The sequence below is a fragment of the Ascaphus truei genome, chromosome 1 (genome assembly GCF_040206685.1).
Source record: "Ascaphus truei isolate aAscTru1 chromosome 1, aAscTru1.hap1, whole genome shotgun sequence".
Lineage (NCBI taxonomy): Eukaryota > Metazoa > Chordata > Amphibia > Anura > Ascaphidae > Ascaphus > Ascaphus truei.
The window spans coordinates 399,731,829-399,746,586 of NC_134483.1; the positions used below are offsets into that span (position 1 = coordinate 399,731,829).

Genomic DNA, 14,758 nt, shown 5'->3' on the forward strand with positions numbered 1-14,758 from the left:
CATGAGGCACTCTTTTGCAACATCATTATGTTAATTAAGTGCTTATGCAATATAGGCATAAGGGTATCACATTTTTAATTGTTTGTTAATAAGCGCTGCAAGCAATATAAAATTAGTTCCATATGTAGTATAGTAGTCGGTGGCTCCTCCTCACAATCATCTCATATAAAGGTAGACTCTTCTGAAATCATACATTGATCCGATTGTATCTTCCCCGACATCTCTGAAATACAGCAAACACATGATGGTCAAAGATGGCACCTTACTAGATATGCATCCGTGACAACGCGTTACGCAGCTCTATATGATTGTGTAGATACACACGTCAGTCACTTATATGTTAGAAGTAAAACTGTTCATCAGTATGTAATGTTTCTTTAAATTTGTAGCAGGCATAACTATGTATAAGAAGTGAACGTTGCCTGTATACTGAAAGATGTGCGCGCACATCTTTGTGTGCGCACGCACTTCACGCTTGGCTCCACTAACTGTTAGCGCATGCGCAAAACAAAGCGTACGTTGTGCGTTCAATACATGTTGAAAATACCAGTAAACATAACATCTTTATTTCAAATACAATGAAGACGAAACTACATTCGTTCTAAACGAGTACATCTGTATTCTTTTTAAACAGACGTGTTTGAACAGAAAGCACGGCCGATAACACAATGCGCAAATGCAATACGTGTGACGTCATGTTAAGCCAGCGTGAAACGCACGCTAACACTCCTCCCACTCAATTAACATTCGGCTAACGCCCAGGGTACGCCTACAAACACTGAGCCGCACGCATCACACACTGCAGTTACCGTTACTATAACAAAACATGACAGCCAATAGGCTTTGAGGCGCGCACGTCGCTTGGGGGCGGGACTTACATCACTAATCCTTTTTAAGGACGCCTTGGCCCATGACAAGGGTCCCACGTCATACGTGGTGGACCCGGTTTTCAATGTTGTAGATGTTGCATGATAACAAAACAGGTATGTGTTAGAGTAATGGTAAAATGTTGCTAATATGTTTAAAGGGATAGGAAAGTACGTATATTTATTCCGTCAGCAATGTGTACTACTCTTTCAGGTCCTACTATATTGTATTAGGAAACAATTTGTTTGTGATCGCTACATGTTATGCAGTCTGCAATGTTACGCTGTATCCACGCATTGAAAGTGAAAATGGTGGTTACAAAAAAAAAAAAAATTTAAACGCAGAGTCAACGCATAACGATTGTTATATTTACCATTCTTCTAGAATTAACTCTTCGCCTGGCTGCAACTGGTCGCTCCAGAAATGCAAGCCATTTTCATCCACGCTTAACCCAACCGCTGAATCCAGTATGGCACATATCTCCTCCAGGATGCGCTCATAGGAATCGCCACTGCTTTCTTCAAATAATTGGTCGGGAGGTAGGTTCATTTCTTCCGGTTCCCATTCCAATGCAATTTCAGCTGAAAGGCTTGGTACATAATCATAGTACTTTTGTTCTTGTACAATGTGGGTTTCAGGAATGGAGGCTGCAGATATTGCAGCACGTATCGATTCAAACGGATCAGTAGTAGCGGATACATTGCTATTGCCATTAGGAATAAATATGCCTTTCACGACAATATAAGTGCCGTCTTTCAGGAGAAATTGTTTTTCCGGGGCAATCTTCCAGAAACCATAGGTGTGTTGTAGCTTATCCTGGTCACGTTCAAAAAAGTCATTACTTGATAAAGTGAATCTTATTGAGGAATTAAAATTCCGTGCATGCTTACGGTCTTGGTAATAAGGATATTTTGCTCGAATGAAATCATCGATTTGGCGTGTGCTTGCTTTCTGTCCGCGACTGTTCAAGATGGCTTCACAGATCATGTACTTATACCCTAAAAGGGGATTAATATTGTTAACGAATTCATCAGCCATGTCTGAGTAGCACAAAAGCTGTGTGCAGGTCTGTGTTATTTGCTCATCAAAATGAATGTGCTGAATGGCTAACAAACTCCTGTTTTTCCTTGTCAAGGTCAACAAAAGTAACTACTTTGACTCCTTATTTCAAACGCCAATTGGATTTGGTTGTCTAATTGGGTTAACAGTTGTGGTTCGTGATATGGGACTGTGGGAGAAACATTTCTCCTTCTTTTATCTCGTTTGTGAAAAACATCCCTAGACTGTGAATGCGTTCACATAGTGTTTTTTTGAAAACTAACAAAGACCAGTGTGTGAAAATATTTCTTAGCCAGGCATATCAGTAAAAACACACCTGCAAAAAGAAATGTTTTTTCCCCGCTTACATTTCTGTGTGTATGTGAAAGTCTGGTTAACTCCCTGTCTGCATGAGTTTAAATACGTGTGTATATATATATATATATATATATATATATATATATATATATATATATATAAATATATCTCTTATAAAAATATATATATATTTATATATAATATTTTTTTTTTTTTTATATTGCAGGAGTACACACAACATTGATGGCATTAAGTATACCTTGTATGAAACCTATTTAAATGGTGAGAAACATGATTGAATTAAGTAATAAACATTTGTTTAAGCACAATACTGTTAGAGTCTCATACTTAGGATATTTCTCAAACATTAGGCCTGTATTATTAAAATAGTGTTTTCACAAGGAAGCATGAAGTGTATTAGTTTGTGTATACCAGTTTATATAGTACTATATATATATATATATATATATATATATATATATATATATATATATACACATATATATATATATATATATACACATATATATACACATATATACATATATATATACACATATATACATATATATATACACATATATACATATATATATATACACATATATACATATATATATACACATATATACATATATATATACACATATATACATATATATATACACATATATACATATATATATACACATATATACATATATATATACACATATATACATATATATATACACATATATACATATATATATACACATATACATATATATATATACACACTCTCACACTCACACTCACACTCACTCAGTGTGTGTGTGTGTGTGTGTGTGTGTGTATATATATTATTATACATTCTGAGATGTTATAGAAACGAACACACAACTGATTAAAGGACAAAATTACAATGGCCAAGCAAGGCAAAGGTAAGTAATAATTTACACATAATCCTGCTGTACACGTACAAGAAAGATGTTTGCACTTACTTAGGTGTTTTAATAATTGCATGTGACTAATATGCATATGCAATTCTTACATCAATTAACACACCCAAATGCAATGTTTTGCTGCAAAGTCAATGGCAGCTTCTCTAAACTTAGCAACTGGCTCCTGGTGGACCATTACTGAACAGACGATTACAACATAAATATTTATAACACAATTAATTATGAGTGTTAACATTTCCAAAACTTCACGTGTACAAGAACATAGTTGAAAGTTTGGAAACAACACAGTCTTCAGCATACATACAATAGTAATTAGATAATCTGAAGTCAACAAAACAAGGCCAAAGACATATTTTCTGAATTATAACATTTATTTTTTTTGTTCCTTTTGCGAGCGAGTAACAGGCCTGCTTGTTGTCTCTTGAATTTTCCTTTTTCTTTTGCCACCAACTTTAGGCACAACAGAGCCACTTTGAGTGGCCTCTGGCACTTCACGGGTAGGGCTTGTGGCCAGTGACTGTTCACCTACGGGGCTTGTGGCCAGTGACTCACCTACAGGGCTTGTGGCCAGTGACTCACCTACAGGGCTTTTGGGCAGTGATTCACCTACAGGGCTTTTGGGCAGTGATTCACCTACAGGGCTTTTGGGCAGCGATTCACCTACAGGGCTTTTAGGCAGCGATTCACCTACAGGGCTTTTGGGCAGCGACTCACCTACAGGGCTTTTGGGTAGTGACTGTTCACGGACAGGGCTTGTGCCCAGTGACACATGTGAGCAAGTTGGTAGACACTGCACAAGTGATGGTTGGTCTGTTTCATGTGTGTCTTGTTTTGTTTTTGTCGCCTCCTTTGTAGGTGTCTGCTGCTGAATTTGTACAGATGGCAGCGGTAGGATGTCATCAGGAACCTGCACAGCAATGTCTGCTACTTGACCGGTAACATTTGGGCCTGGTGAATGAATATCAGATGAATGTGGTGAAAACTGACCTGCATGAACAGATCCTGGCTGGGAGGTGTTGAATTGTGGTACATTAGTCATTCTCCAGTAATTAGCTTGTGTTTGCTGAACAACTAATGCTTCGAATGAGGTGTTGATTTTTTGCAACTGTTTAGGCACTTCAATGAAGACTCTGTGGAGATGTGCCAATTGTGATACTGTTTCTTCCTGCAGTCCAATCATCCTTTCCAGCACTGTCATCATGTCTGAATGGCGACGATTTTCTGCGTCCACTATTTTTCCCTCTGAAGCTACAATTGCATCGTATGTGGAAGTTGATGGACGATTTGGCGGTACAACAGTTTCTATTGGCACCTCTTCATGGTCACATGATTGTATTTCAGTCTCTTCTGTGGCGTCATCCTCATCATACTCATCATCCTCATCACCATGATGTTCTAAAAAGAAATGTACACATTATTAAATGGCATGTTAATGTATGCTGTGTTACTATGTAATTGTACTGTGTCCTAAGTAACACCTAACATGTTAGCATACGTTTTATAACCTCATTAAAAACTACCTTGACTTACGAATAATGTTTGGACTCAGTATGAAATATGAATGAATGAAAAGTTGCTCTAAACTCAGAAGTCCTACATGATAATTAACATCACTAACACAATACATGTTGCCTTACACTTAATTTTCACTGACACTAAGTAATCCTATTTAAAGAAGATGTGCAAAACAAATAATGCACATGACAACATAACATATAGAAGAGCACATATTATATGGCCAGCAAATGATACACTCACCTTCTAGTAGTGTTGAGCTGGCTGACCCAGGTGAAGACACTTGTTCCATCTCAGGTGACACATGTCCTCCAGGGGCAACTATATATAACAATAACATAAGTTTTACATTTACATGTGTAAATATTGAACAAACACTTATTGTATGTTCTGTATTTATGATTAACTAACAACATCAGTTCCTTAACCGAAAATGTGTGTGAAAGTGAACATAAATAGTTGTAATAACACTGTACATGCCTGTGTACTTAGAATTTTTGAGTTCCCTAACATACAACATACTATGTTTCTGCAGTAATGCGTGAGGATAAATAGATTAAATGAGTACATAAAAATCATATGTTGTGTAGTGATATCAGTATCATAATGTACATAACTATCATGAGATGACCATTCACAATGGTTATCATGAAGGTGGTCATATTGCAAAAAGTGTTGTTTTTGGTAGAGGATATGTGTGGTACATTAATCGAAGATGTGGCACACCTGAATGTGGCTGTGACTCAACAAGACAACACATGCAGTGTGTGATAATGTGTCTTTCATAGTAGTTCAACTATAGATATGAGTGAACTAATGTGTGACGTACGCTTTGATAAGTAATGAGTTGTTGGGGCATTTAGTAGCTAGAGTTAAGCTTTCAAATGAGTGTGATTAACTTCAGTTGTGCTATTCAGGTTGTAAGAAAGGTATTCCCTTCCCCAAAAAGCCTAATCAGCCACACCTTTCAATGACTTGAAACAGGTGCAAATGGTGTGAACTAAGTTGACCGTGAAATGAGGCTGTAATTAGTGTGTGTGCTGAACCCCACCCCCTCTGTTGAAGTGTATGCTGTGATGAGATATTAATTGCAGCTGCTTTAACACAATGGTAGATGAGCTAAGTAGTCATCTGCAGTGTTTAAGTTATGAAAACAATGACATAACATATGATACGTGTGCCTCATTATGCTGTCTGTATATGACATAAAGCAAAAATGGACCTTTTCATAAGCAACTATAGATGTGTTAGTGCCAGTGATGTTTGTAGGCCGTTACATGCAATTTCTTTGATGCATGCTTAAAATAGGCAGTAATGTCATGTTTGTCGGAGTAAAATCAATAAAATACACAATAATATTCTACATATTTCTGTTCTGTACCTGTAGCTAGTAATAATTTCTGATTAACATGTGTTACACATGTGTACTACCCTGTTGTTCCCCATCTTCGCCCACCATCAATTGCTTCCACTGCAGCAATGCATTTTGGGAATTCACATGTAAATGAGCACGCAATGGCACGTGCTATATTAGTTACTGCTTTTAGTAGGACTACAACATATATGTCTATTTTGAGATATATATATACAGAATCAGACATATACATATATAGATGCAGGTATGCTTATATTGTGAAGACAGTATAAAAAGCAGTGTAAATATGCAAAATAACTGTAAGCAACGACACGCCTAGTACAGTAATATTTATCACCTGCTGGAAATTGTGACGGATAAATTCCAATGTCACGGTCACCAGCCAAGCCTTCCACGACGACGGTAAGTAATTTTGGCCGAAGCAGCTCCTCCAATGGAGTCAATATGAGACGTTGTGGTGTGGGCCCACCTCCAGTGCCAGTAGCATGCACGCGTTGGTCTTGTATTTTCTTTTTCAATTTGGACCTAATATCATCAAATCTTTTCCGACAATGATACTTGTCCCTGACACTATTCCCACAGGCATTGACACCAATGACTATTGTGTCCCACATTTCTTTTTTGCTTGCTGCACTTGTCCGCCCTTGAAAAACATATAAAAGATATGAGGTAAATGAATAATAATATAAGCACCAGTTTCCTACACTGCTAGCTGTTCCAAGAGATAGCAAACATGCTGTTTTATGTGTAATATGTGCAGCACATGAGCATTCACTACTAAACCTATACATGTAAGCAAGGTTGCATTCATATTGTATGCAGTTCTGGCAAATTGACCGCCTGTGTTTATTTGTCCTTGTAAGGCATGATAAAAAGCTGTGTTTCCACACTAATGAACATAGAAAGATATTGTGTACCCATATTTGCATATGAACAAAACTCAGATGACCTAGGATCACATGTATTTGAATAATAAATGTAAAGTTACACTTACCTACTAAATGTCCATAGAGACTGTCATAGTGCTCCAGAATGCCAGTGACAAGAGCCCTATTTTCCTGGTCATTGAAGCGAGGATTACGTGGCTTCTCCACACGTTTTTTCCGAGCAGGTTTAGGGTCAGAGCTTGGCTGGTGCTGACTGGACTCTCCTTCTTCCAATGGAAGAGCCTCCAAAAGCTGGCCACCAGCAAGCACGCCACCACCAGACACCCCATCAGCAACTGCGCCACCAGCAGCACTCCCAGCACCAGCACTCCCACTCCTAGCACCAGCACTCACACTCCTAGCACCAGCACTCACACTCCTAGCACCAGCACTCACACTCCTAGCACCAGCACTCACACTCCTAGCACCAGCACTCCCACTCCCAGCAACAGCACTCCCACTCCCAGCAACAGCACTCCCACTCCCAGCAACAGCACTCCCACTCCCAGCAACAGCACTCCCATTCCCAGCAACAGCACTCCCACTCCCAGCAACAGCACTCCCACTCCCAGCAACAGCACTCCCACTCCCAGCAACAGCACTCCCACTCCCAGCAACACCACTCGGTGCACCAGCAACATCACTCCCCTGAACAGTACGTTCACTCCGACGCGTACTCCCACGAGTAGCACTCCCACTCCCACCAGCATCACTCTTCCCACGCTTTGCGGGCATACTTCCAGCACTCACAAAAAACAGACAATAAATGTACAGGCAATCACACGACCCACTTCCACATATAAAACAAGACAAAGATGTAAACAAAACAACAAAGGACAAAGCTCACCCAATACACAACAAGTCTCTCAGTCAATATGCAAATCTTCAATCGTCCAGCTCTGTGCGTCTCTCTCTCTCTCTCACTCCCAACAACACAGAGAATGATTAGCAGTACACGTTGCCTTTAAATATGGCGCGCAATCAAAAACATGCTTGTTTCGCCTGATTCAGCAAGATTTGTGATTGTGCAACCTAACAGCACCCCGCCACGCACGCCGATACACCTGTGTGTGATCGGCTCATCATCGTGAGAGTGGGCGGATTTGTTTTCTGGTTGATTTTGAATGTATTCGGCACTTACTGCATACGGAGAGGGAAAAACGCCAATAACATGACTAATCGATAAGCTTGCCGATTTCACATAATCGTCGCTTACTGCATGAGGCCCTAAATGCCAATACAACCCCCTCTAAATCCGTGAAGATGAAAAACGGCACATGACGTCAACATGTTGATCGGCACGTGACCAAATGTCATAATGCATCGTGCTGCTAGGCAACATGACCCCTACAGGCTGGGATAAAGATAAATCAATACAATAAACTTTATTAACACTAAACAGTAGCACTCCCAATGATTACCTCTATGGATAAAGAAAAAACAAATGAATTAAAACAACCTCAGATATTAAATATCCATAAATCGTAATTACGAATTGTGTAATATTTGTAATGGTTTTAATGGAACATAAATATATAGATGGAAACTAAATAAAATAAGGTTAAGTGTAATTTATAAGACAGAACCTATAATATAACATAAATTTGTTCCAAAACCCAGAGAACAGAATGAATAGAGACTGAAATACTGTACAGTATTTAATAAAGTTTTGCTAAACCATTGATAATTATTGAATGAGTTAATTAACCCATTCCGAATGGAGACATTAAATACATGTACTGTGAGTTAATTAACCCATTCCAAATGGAAACATTAAATACATGTACTATTATCAGACAGTCTGTGGTATTGCCAATAACATAGTGTCAGTAAACCATATGGGGAAACACAATTAAGTATCAAATAGAAGAGGCCCTATATCCCAGTCTGTATTCAGACCATAAGGGATACGTGTTTGTAAGGTAAATATCCAATATAGTTCTCTTCTATTTAAGATACTTAATCTATTACCTCCTCTAATAGGACAAGGTACATGTTCAATACCCAAAAATTACATGTTTTTACATCGCCCATACTGCAATTGCTAAAATGTTGGGACACAGGGTGATTAATATCTTTTTTGGTAATCAACCGTAGATGTTCAAGTATGCGAACTTTTACATTTCTAATAGTCCTTCCTATGTATTGTTTTCCACAACTGCAACTTAACAAATACGGTGTTCGGTCCACCTCTGGCCTGGGTCTGGTCTAGAAGAGGGAAGCACTGCTCCCTGGACACTCCTCACTCTCTGGACACTGCTCACTGGACCCCTGCTCCATTTGGGTCTCTCTTTTCCGACTGGCGTGGTGTGCTCAGCGCGCCAAATGTATCTTCTTAATGCCCCGTGGGTCCAGCAGCCCTATTGGCTATGCTGGCCCATGTGTCAAACAGCCCAGATGGCTGCTGGAATTTGGAGTCCCATGCGGAGCCTTCATTAATGGCCGCCACATTTCTAATGCACTGCGCATGCGCGGGATACCTTCTGCTCATGCGCGAGAATCAAACATGGCCGCCACCACTGGAGCAGCTCCCTTGCTGGACCACAGTCTCCCCGCACCTATGCCTGGTTCGCCTGTAGCGCCTGCGACTCGGCAGTAGCCTTCCACCCTTCCCGCACCCGCAATGAAAGTAAGGGGCAAGGAGGAGGATCTGGCTACATGTATATGAATCCTTGCCACATACGCATTGGTAAATAGATTAAAGGCCACTCAGCTAGCTGTTTTTGAGGAAAATACATTGTAGTGTAAGTTGCTCTGTGATGGAAAAGGTTGTCAGTCTAAATAAGATTCTTGACATCTTCGGCAGATTTTTCTTTTAGAACCAGAACATTCCTGTTTCCGGGCAATTACAAAACCAAATCAACCTTTCATTTTTTTTAAATAATCTATATACGGTATTTTCTGTTCTTCTCTATTTAAGAAGCTTTGTAATCAAACATGTCATTATTACACAGTGTTATGTGTTCATTGCTGGTTGGTGCCAGCTGTAGGTATAGCAGACATTATTGTGCCCACTGGCATGTTGCAGTAGGGGGGAGGCTGCATACCAGTTGGAGCAGACACCATATAATGGTATTGGAAATGTGGAAGAAAGGGGCTTGGCTACTATACTGTTTTACCTGTGGGTGCAATAACGGCTGCTACATCCAAAAAGTAACAGACCTCTGATGGACGATGTCTTTTTTCCTTTCTCCTTCAGTCACAATGCTGTTGTCGTCTCATGCTGTCCTGCTCAAGCAGTCACTGTAATAATTAGAAGAATATAGAGCAAGATGCTGCACATGAATTTTTTATATCCGTGCAGTTTGTTGTTGCTTTTTATTTATTTGTACTGACCAGCTATAACGGTACCAGCTATTGTCACATAATATTTAATACAAATAGGATTTGCTTATATAACAAAAATACTGATTGATCTAATTGTATCTCTGACTTTTTAAACGCTTTCACATTAATAACTAATGCAACACAACATTGTTAAAATGTGCAGTTATGCTTAATTTCTCTTTACCTTCCATTTGCACCCTTGTTAAATACCTGCAACATGTTATATGCTCTGTGAAACGCGTAGGGCCTGTCCTGAAGAGGAGGCAAATTTAGCTGGGGTCCAGATATACTGATGCATCACCCAATACCCGGAAGGAACAAACGCATGACGGCTCCTAGCAGCATCAGCATCAGCAGCAGCAGCTCCACAGAGAAAAAAGGTTGAGACCACAGCATAGAGGAAACTGACAATTGAAGGAGTCCTAATCCACTGATTTATATGCCACATCCTTGTGCTTGAGTGCAAGCACCTTAGTTGTGAGTGAGAATCATTATTTGCTTTTACTCTGCTCCATACTGTGGTGTTGTCTTGTGCTCTTCTAATCCACTATAGCTGTTAAGGTCTAAGCATCACTATCAGAAACATTTATCAGTGGACATATTTACTGTATTTTCAAGTATTGCTAATTGTACCATCTCTCAGTGGACAAAAAAACCCTTTCATGTGATTCAGGACAAATGTTATTTTTTATAACTGAAATCATTTAGGCAATAAGGCAGTTTGGTGGATATGATCAAAGAAGGCAGGTAAATAGGTACATTGGAGAAAGTATATACAATCTACCTTATACAGTTTAAACCCATTGGGACCTATGTATCAAGGCAAAAGGGGTGCAATTCTGGGCAAGACAAGGGCACCAGATACATAAAAGAAAAGATCCTATTGAGTTCAATGGGATGTGTGATGTTATAGCTCGAGTGGGTGAACCATGGGATATTGACCCTTTTTTAAAGTATATGCTGGATCAAATGGTGCATGAAGTAGAAGCAACTTCAGCCCAAATCCACAGAGCTCCACTAAGTGAGTTAACATATTGTTATCCTACAGATGTAGCAGATGTTATTACCCCCGTTAACACATTTTTGCAGGTGAACTGAAAGTGATTGGGTGCAGCTGTTATTATAAAAGCATATGGTGCCCAGAGGTGGTGTGTACCACCCTGTAAATATGCCCTTCCTAATTCACTTCTGCATCCTTGCCTGGATTTTCTTTGCTCTATTTGCATTCTCAACAACAAGTGTTCCTATTTTGAACAGCTACCTGTACTCCTAGAGGAAGTGTGTGTGCGTGGATTAACCCCTCTCCAGACAAGGGAACTTGTATGGTCCACACATCAGAGAGACAAAGAGATATATTTTTCATCACATCTAAATCATACTGTTTAATACTGTTTTCAATTTACAGCTCAGAAAGGCAAATACAATTCTTCAGCTGTGTGAACTGCTCTAGGGTTGAAAAAAATGCTGTTAAAGAAACATCATTGGTAGCAGTAGACTAGGACTACTGGCCTGAAAACAGTTTATGAAAGTCATATCTCATTTATTTAATGCATCAATAATTCATTATGACCTAAAGATAAATAAATATTTGCATTACATACGGAAATTACTTTGTTATGATGGCAAGATCCTTAAAAATCAGGAAAACATCTGCAATAATAGGTCTTGCAGTATAATACACGGGACGGAATGAGAGTTAAAAATGTTTTTGCATATCAACCAATGCCCACATAGCTCCATACATTTGCTCCTCCTACTTTACTAATTTGAGTATCAAAGGAGAAATGCTTAGCATTTTAACAATGAGCTATTTTATCTACTATATATTCACCTCTGCACACCATGTCACCACATCTCTTCACCATGGTTGTATCACGTTAGTGGATGATTCGGCATTAAATCTAATAAAATACCAGTGGTATTGAAACCATGCTCCCCTGATTGTCAGTATCACTGTACAGTAGTTGGAGTCCATGCTTTAACTCACTGGACATTTCTTCAGTCTTGTGAAAATTGAAAATAAAATGTAAAGTATGTAAGAAATGTCAATTAGATAATCCCGTTTATTTAGAATATCATTAACTAACTTAAGTATGTTTTATTGTTTGTTTTGTACCTCAAAATACTTTGAAGGTGAAAAAATATGTTAATACCTGAATGGAGCAGAGAATTTTAAAAATAGAAATAGTGTCGGAAATAAGAAATAAGAAATTCTGTTTTAATTGTGATACCAAAACCAGTATGTGCCTATATTTTTTATGCATTTTACATAGGAGACAATACAATACCGTGAATTATAATACAATAAGTGCAACAAACAAAATCAGAAAATAGGAAATGAAATCCCTGCCCCGGAGAGCTTACAATCTAAGTGGTATGTTAGCAGTTCCATAGCGATAGCAGGTGGAGCAAGTGCAGTTGATGGCAGTGCTTTACCACAATGGTTAGTAAGTGTGACTGTGGGTGTGGGGCAGTAGTAGTGGAATCCAGGCTATTGAAATGCTTTCTTCCACAGGTGTGTTTTCAGGTTTCACTTAATGCTGTGTAGAGAATGTGCTTGGTGTGTACCGAATGTGATGGAGGCAAAGGGCTGTGAGGGAAAAAGTTTTAAGGTGCGAGACAGCAGCAGAGGTGGAAGGGGTAGAAAGGAGACATTTAAGTAGCCCACTTGCACCCTTTAGGAAGGGGGTATGATGGGGGGTGGAGGGTGAAATAGGTTAAGGGTTAAGGTAAGGGTAGTAGTCAGAGGAAGGGGGGGATATAAGGAGAGGGAGGAAGTGATTCACCCTCTTTCTCCTTGGTGGCCACGAGGATCCCGCCCTTCCGCCCTGGATATTGGTGACAATTTGTCAATGTATGGTTAATTGTGTTTGTTAATGTTGTGATTTATTTTATAAAAAGAGAAAAAAAGATTATAAAGTCATATTTAAAAACAAAAAAATAGGAGAAAGTGGATTTTCACGGTTTATTTGTCACACAGCCGGGGGCGGGGGTATTGTTCAGATTGCACGTGGTAAGGATGGATCAGTTATTCAGCAGGAAATAAGGTGGGGAAGGTGTTACTCGGCTGTGGTTAGGGTGGCCAATCTGGTGATGTCTTTCCGAGTTGGCTGGAGGTATTTATATATATCTCTTGCTAGCTGGTATGGCTGGTTGGCTTTGAGGTTATTACCGGTGTGGGGTAAATTGGATTAACATAGGTTTTGGTGCAATCTGACGCTTCTCACGGCAACCGGCAGAGTTTGAGGTGAAGGCCGCAATTTCATTTGGGATTTATTGCATGTGTTTTGTTTACTATACATGCTCCATTTGTGGTAGTAATAAATAAATATATATATATATATATCACACAAAATTCCCCTGAACAGAATATAAATCGCTTGCTTTCATACAAGTACACTACCATTTGGGTCTACCTGCAGTATTTAGCAATAAACAAAATCATGATAAATCTAGAAATGCTATTGTTATAGTACATTGCATAGTGTATACTGTATGCTAACACGTATCGTAGTTTTCTAACGGACTGGCTTTTTTTTTTAATTGACATAAATGGAAAGGTAATATCCTGACTTGTTGAATTTAGTTTGAATGAGTTATCAAGAGAAAAGAGATGTGTGTATGTGTGCGATCCCATAGCAATGTGGAATGGAATGTACAGGAGATAAAAACTGTGAGCCTTTAAGCATTTGGTTTGTACTCAGAATTTCTATATCAATATCAAGGTTCATGTTTGGTTTATTACTTTAGGGCTTAATAATACATTTGTCACCTCTAGGAAATTCTTAAGGCTGCCGCAAAAGACAGTGGTTTATCTTTCAGAGAAGCCTTATCCAAAGAAGGGCCAAGCAATAGGCTCATTTGGTTACTTTGTCAGGTTTTTCTGAATAATTACAATGTTTTATTGTTTGTACACAATTATTGTACATTGGTTTGAAAATCTGATAATTTAAACACAAAGCAATAGGAGTGTCAATTGCAGAGGGAAAATGTATGTCTTTTAATTGCATATGCTACAAAGTTGTAAATCATCTAAAAATAACAAATACTAGTTGAACATTAAATCTGTGCTTGTAATTAACTTGTAAGAGCATTATTCACATATGCTTATTTCATATTAATAAAAATAATGTAATTGACTTTGTAAGCAGGCATAACATGACATGAACTTGCCTTCAAATCTTTTCAGGGCAAGTTACCCGCCTATCTGAACAAGCTCCTCACCCCTACCACATACAGCACTTATCATCTGAGATCTGACTCCAAAAGACTATTCATGGTCCCAAGGTTCAACAAAGGTTCAGGCCGCTCCTCCTTCTCTTACCGTGCACCCCACAACTTCAACTACCAGTCTAGGTTCTTTCAAAACTGAAGCTGTCTCACATTTTAATCTGGTCTGTAACTGTTATATACGCCTATAATATATATTATCTTTAACTGTGCATGCA

The 14,758-nt window shown here is 38.9% G+C and overlaps 2 protein-coding genes across 2 annotated transcripts in view; one reads left to right on the plus strand and one right to left on the minus strand.

Annotated features, from left to right (window-relative positions):
• PDGFC (platelet derived growth factor C) overlaps positions 1–14,758 on the plus strand; it is a 375,277-nt gene that overhangs the window by 16,892 nt on the left and 343,627 nt on the right. The window lies entirely within an intron of this gene.
• Positions 3,538–6,444, minus strand: LOC142468638 (uncharacterized). The gene is made up of 3 exons (XM_075575123.1): positions 6,395–6,444; positions 4,926–5,003; positions 3,538–4,562 (listed from the first exon to the last, which is right to left on the minus strand). Exons 2-3 carry the CDS (start codon positions 4,972–4,974, stop codon positions 3,538–3,540), a joined length of 1,074 nt encoding a protein of 357 aa, XP_075431238.1. The 5' UTR covers positions 4,975–5,003; positions 6,395–6,444.

What these genes read in the sequence shown, in the direction of transcription:
- LOC142468638 (XM_075575123.1), bottom strand. Translation starts at nt 4,974, where the DNA reads ATGGAACAAGTGTCTTCACCTGGGTCAGCCAGCTCAACACTACTAGAA. An exon ending in CAGCTCAACACTACTAGAAG is followed by an intron (nt 4,563 to 4,925) that starts GTGAGTGTATCA and finishes ATTTCTTTTTAG; the next exon opens with AACATCATGGTGATGAGGAT.